The sequence below is a fragment of the Sorex araneus genome, chromosome 4, assembly GCF_027595985.1.
Source record: "Sorex araneus isolate mSorAra2 chromosome 4, mSorAra2.pri, whole genome shotgun sequence".
NCBI lineage: Eukaryota > Metazoa > Chordata > Mammalia > Eulipotyphla > Soricidae > Sorex > Sorex araneus.
The window spans coordinates 47,821,289-47,826,964 of NC_073305.1; the positions used below are offsets into that span (position 1 = coordinate 47,821,289).

The 5,676-nt window shown below is 45.2% G+C and overlaps 1 protein-coding gene across 1 annotated transcript; it reads left to right on the plus strand.

Annotated features, from left to right (window-relative positions):
• Positions 1-396: 396 nt before the first annotated feature.
• Positions 397-4,049, plus strand: IQCF3 (IQ motif containing F3). The gene is made up of 3 exons (XM_055137140.1): positions 397-500; positions 2,502-2,588; positions 3,565-4,049. Exons 1-3 carry the CDS (start codon positions 474-476, stop codon positions 3,958-3,960), a joined length of 510 nt encoding a protein of 169 aa, XP_054993115.1. The 5' UTR covers positions 397-473; the 3' UTR covers positions 3,961-4,049.
• The last annotated feature ends 1,627 nt before the right edge of the window (positions 4,050-5,676 follow it).

The following is a 5,676-nucleotide window of genomic DNA, read 5'->3' on the forward strand; positions in this document are numbered from 1 at the left end:
GTGATTGTGTATGAAGAGTCCATGGTTGGCTGAGAGAATGATTCAGGGATGTCAGAACAGTTGCTTCTAAGAGCAGTATTCCAACCAAGTTGAGTCAACACGTCTAAGACTTGGGGAGATGCATGTGTTTGTTCCTTAAATAAATATTTAATGAAGCAATAATGTCAGAGCATCAAACATAAGGATAAGATATGAAAAACTTCCAGAGGGGGGAAAACGTCCTATCTCATGCACAAAGGAATCAAAATATATTGGATTTTTGGAAGTGGAATAAAATCCCAAACTTTTGAGGAGAAAAATATTTTCATTCCATTTTATAGTAACACAATGTTTGAGAAAAATATCATTTTCAGATGTGCAAACCTCTACAAATTTGTAACCATGTGTCTTTTCTTAGTAAACTGTCATAGAATGTCACAAAAGAAAGAAAGAAGAACCAAATCCAAGAAATAAGAGACACAATGTGAAGGATTATGCTCCATCCTAGTGAACCCCTCAAGGTAAAACATACACCAGAACCTAAAAGAAAACATGCTACAAACTAAATTTTTTTCAAAAATGCCATCTATAAAGGGAGAACTGGAAAGATACCTGGGTGCTGAAAGATGCCAGATAAAAGTTAGCAGGCAGATGTCAGTCTAGGGAAGGATATTTAAAATTTTAGGTTATCCTAGGAAGCATAACAAGAAAATGATTGGCAGCCAATAGAAAAACAGAACCAGGCACTCCCACAGAAATGCCAAATAGGCAAGATTCAATAATAAAGTTGCAGCGCTAACCACCACAAGGTACTATTCCAAGGAGAGCATTGGAATTCCCGCTCCCCAAATAGCTTAAGGAAGGATGAATGGATCAACTCCACTTTACCCAGGAGGAAACAAACCTAATGGGACTGATAGTCTAGTTCAAGTTTACATAAAGGGTCTGTGTCAAGATTAGAACTGTTAAGAATCACTCTGCACAACTCAGAGAAAGACAAATGAAGACAAGGTGACAATTTGCATATTTCCATTCTGCAAAAATTAGTAATGAACAGAAATTAGATTGAAACTTCCATTGTGAGAATGGTCTGTTGGAACTGAGTGGTACAGAGAAGCAACCAGTCCTTCAGCAATTCACCCAGTGTGTGTTACCGAGAGAATAACACCACCGGAGCACAGAGATTCAAGGAAGATGTGCCCATGACACTGTCATGGTGTCAATTGCAGAAAATCATTGGAAGGGACTTAGAAATTAATTCCTCAGTAGAGAAGAAAGGAGAAAAACAGGTTTGCTGGGTCATGAGTATATATGGAGCAATCTGTTATAGCTTGTGTATGTCTTAACAGTTTATGATAAAAATGCCTTTTATGAAGCTATTCAAGAAATAAAAGAATTAGCGTGGTCCACAGCAAAGCTGTCGGCACAAAATGAAGTTTTCATGGTGATTCAATAAAAAAATTAAAAGAAAAAAAAAGAGAGGGACAGACAAAAAGAAAAATAAGTCTTTATCTTCCATGGTGGGATGTTGGATGATAATGCCTAGAAATGAAGAGATGATGTCAAGCTATTAGGTACCTGGAGAGAGCCGTCTACAAAGCTAGTTAAAGAGAATTGGACCTGGTTGGGAAATGGTGCTGGGAACCAGAATGATTGTTTGGGAAAGTAAACAAATAATGATTCTAAAATGTGTTCCAGTGCCACCACCAAAGGAATATTTGGGGAGGAGGGAATGAACACTCCCCCTAGTTAATGACTTAGATGCTAATAAATTCCTCAAGACCTAAGTTTCAGAGGCAAGGCTTGCTTTGCTTTAAGGAACATGGTGTGAAGGCTTGCTAAGTACCACCCAGCAGTTTCAGAAAGACCAGGTTACAGCTGCTGAAGGGAAGTAAACAAATTGACAGAGGTGCCTTCAGACACTTCTCACCTCTTCTCATGCTGCACACCCACAATGAGCCCCACGAAAATCGACTTTCTCAAGCATGGAGGAAGGACGCTGAACGCCAAAGAGTACAGAGAAGCAGACCAAAGCATTCATGTTCCTCCAGGGCCGACTTGCTAGATGACCTTGTGGATGGGCCAGACTGAGAGTCAGTCCTGGAGTAGGACACACTGACAGTGGTTGCTTCTACAAACTCCTCTTCATCACTGACAGGAAGGGACCCTGAGTGTTTCCTCCACCTCTGATACCTTTGAGCTTGAAGAAAACACCTGGTCCTTGGGTCATAGTTGCCCTTGTGACATCAGGTTCTCTCTTCCTAGACCACACTCTCTCTGCCAGAGTCAATGGAGCAACAACCTGAAGGGGTGTGAACACCTAAACTATCCCCAGACCATGGGCACTAAATACAGTGTAAGACTTCATCATATGCCTTCTCCCTAGGAGTAGACAGCTGCCCAGGTGGAAAAGCAAAACCCTGATGATTTCACAGGACCCAAAAGAACAGGGATATGGAATTGTAGGGACTTTGCACAGAATCTGGTTATCACTCCTACTTTCTCCCCATTTCTGATTGCAGAAACCTAAACTTCAGAATATCAAGAGGAAGAAGAGGAAGAAGGCAATAAGGAGAGTTGCTATCAAGAAGGTTGAAGAGGTTGAAGAGGTAAGTAAGATCTCAGAGCATTGAAGAACCGCAGATCATTGTCTGGGTGCACTCAGAGCCCTTTGCTGTGGAGGATCCATCTTTGAACCCACAAAAGTCAACTCAACATTGCTCCCTCCAACCCCATAAATTCCCTCTCTATCCTGGGTGAGCTATGCTGCCCATGGAGAGGGAGAGTGGAGTGAGGAATCAGGATACAGGTAGGATTAGGCAGGCAGGACATAGCTCAGTGGGAACTAGTCACTGGAAACGGAACAGTCTAAGCTTAGAAAGTATTGGGGGAGGGGCTGGGGCAATTAGTACAGTGGGGAGGGCATTTGCCTTGCATGTAGCTGACCCAGGTTCAATCCCCGGCATCCCATATGGTCCCGTGAGCAATGCCAGGAATAGTTCCTGAGTGCAGAGCCAGGAGTAACCCCTGAGCATCCCCAGTGTGACCCCCATAAAGCCAAAAAAAAAAGTGTGGAGGAAATAAAAAAGCAAGCATGAGAATGTTCCTCACCCATGATGGGTATTTTGTGTCAGAAAGTTGTTTCCACGGGTTCCACAAAACTGTGAAAACCACTGGGAAAGAATATTCCCATTTTATATTGGGCAAGACAAAGAGTACAGCGAGTAGGGCATTTGTCTTGCACATGGCAAAGTGGGTTTGATCCCCAGCATCACATATGGTCCCTTGAGCACCTCCATGGGCATTTCCTGAGCGTAGAGCTAGAAGTAACCCCTGAGCATCTCTGGACATGGCCCCAAAACAAAACAAAATAAAGAAAAAACAAAACATTTTATTGAGATTAGGACACTGACTCAGAGAATGGGCAGATGTGCTCAAGGGAGAAGGGAGATAAAAACCCCTCACCCCACATTGTCATCCTAGTCCTCAGAGCCACCACAGGAAGGATTGATCATTAAGAGGAACAGTGCAACAGACACCAGAACTGTGCCTGACGGTGACAAATATATTGCTTTGCTTGGTTAGAAACCTAAACAAGATAAGGAAGCCAAAGGAAGGTCAGCTCTGATGATCCAGGCCTGGTGGCGTGGTACCCTGGTGCGGAGGACCCTACTGGCGGCTGCCCTCAGGGCCCTGATTATTCAGCGCTGGTGGAAGATGATAAAGTTCAATCAGAAACAAGAACTGAAGCAATGGATCCTGGACATCTATGTCATACAGGAACAGGCAGCAGTCAAGCTCCAGTCCTGGTTTCGCATGTGGCGGTGCCATCACCGCTACTGCCGAATGTGCAATGCTGTCTGCCTTTTCCAGGCCCCAAGCAGGGAGCACTTAGCCTTCCCAAATGCTGAGTATTTACAGATGCAGTTCCAAAGCACTTTCAACCCCGTGGAGTTCCACATTGAAATCCTAGCAATCTAAAAGCACTACAAGCTAGAGAACCATTGCCCCAATAAATGTCAGCTCAGGTTTTGTGTGACTCAGTGACTCACTCCTATGGGACCCCAAAGACTCAGGCCCTGCATTTCCTTTTCTGCTTGAGGCCAGACCTTAATACAGATTCCTCACACCCCGTGCCTGCTGCCCCCTGCCCATGATCCCTATTCCAACCTCACAGTAGCCTCAATTCCTCAATTTCTTATTCTCTCTCTCTCTCTCTCTCTCTCTCTCTCTCTCTCTCTCTCTCTCTCTCTCTCTCTCTCTCTCTCTCTGGCCTCAAGTCAGAAACTTCTGCCTAGACTGTCCTCACACCTGCAGGGTCATGTGTCCACTCCCAGATATCATTCCTGTCTCCTGACCCTGCAGTTGGGAAGACCCGGGTGTCTCCTCATGAAAACGGCCTCTGAAGTCATGCCTTGTCAGCCTGCCAACTTGACTCCAACAGGAGCTTACAAATCTGGCAGGCTTTCTAATGGGAGGCACCAGAAAAAAAAAAAAAACTGGCTCTTGGGAACAGTGCAGACCAGAAAAAACACAGGAGGCTGCTCTCTGTACTTGCAAACCTCAATTCTGGGTGCCAGAGTGACGGTACAGTGTACAGGGCATTTGCCTTGCACACAGCTGACCAGGGTTTGATCCTCAGCATCCATTATGGCCCCCGAGCACTGCCAGGAATAATTCCTGAGTGCAGAGCCAGGAGTAAGCCCTGAGTGCTGCTGGGTGTGCCCTCCTACCCTGTAAAAAGAACCTCATTTTTGCCTCTGTCCTCCCTTCTTAGGACCAGCTTCCCCAGGATGCTAGACATAAATGGGAATTCCCACCGAGATCGCCTCAACCCTACAACTGATTCTATTCTTTTCATTTATGCCTCCCCTTCCTTTCACTGTCTTAGTTGTTACAATGACCTGAGGTCTCTCTCTCTCTCTCTCTCTCTCTCTCTCTCTCTCTCTCTCTCTCACACACACACACACACACACACACACACACACATGCACGCGCGCACACGCACACGCACACACACACACACACACACACATACATACACACCTGGCTGTGCTGATTGCTGATTGCACATTTTTTAACCACGGCCAGGGGCCACACTTCAAGTTACAGTGCTTGCTGAGAGCTGCACTCCTTTAATTGGGATAATTGTGCATACGCTCACCGGGGATTATACTCAGCTGTGGTTCTCACACATTCTGGTTGCTGTGATGCTTGCAGGATACTCACAAGAGCTGCATCTCCTCACTAAGGCTTGTAACCCTTAAACTGTGCTCATACACACCAGCTAGAAATCACTCTCTGCACCTCGGGTGGCACCAGAACTGCCAGGATCACTTTGTGCATGTGGAAGCACTAGGGAGTGAATGCTCAGCCTTACGCTTGCAAGATCCCAGATATCCCTGACACGGTTCATTTTTTCTTCTTAATCTCTTTTTTTAGTATTGGTAAGAATCTTCTCATTTGAAATCTCAAAAGAGATAAAAAGCCTGTTAATCTCAGACCTGCACAAGGCTGAACAAACCAGGATAAATTGGAGGGGGTGGCAGGTCAGTCTGGTGCCTGCCCATGCAGAGACTCCTGCAGCCGCTTGCTTCCACAATCCAAAATTTCCATATCCCTGGCCTGACTCTACAGTCTCAGGATGGACCTCACCGAGATATAATCTGCTGAAAATTTGGGTATGCGGGTTTTGTG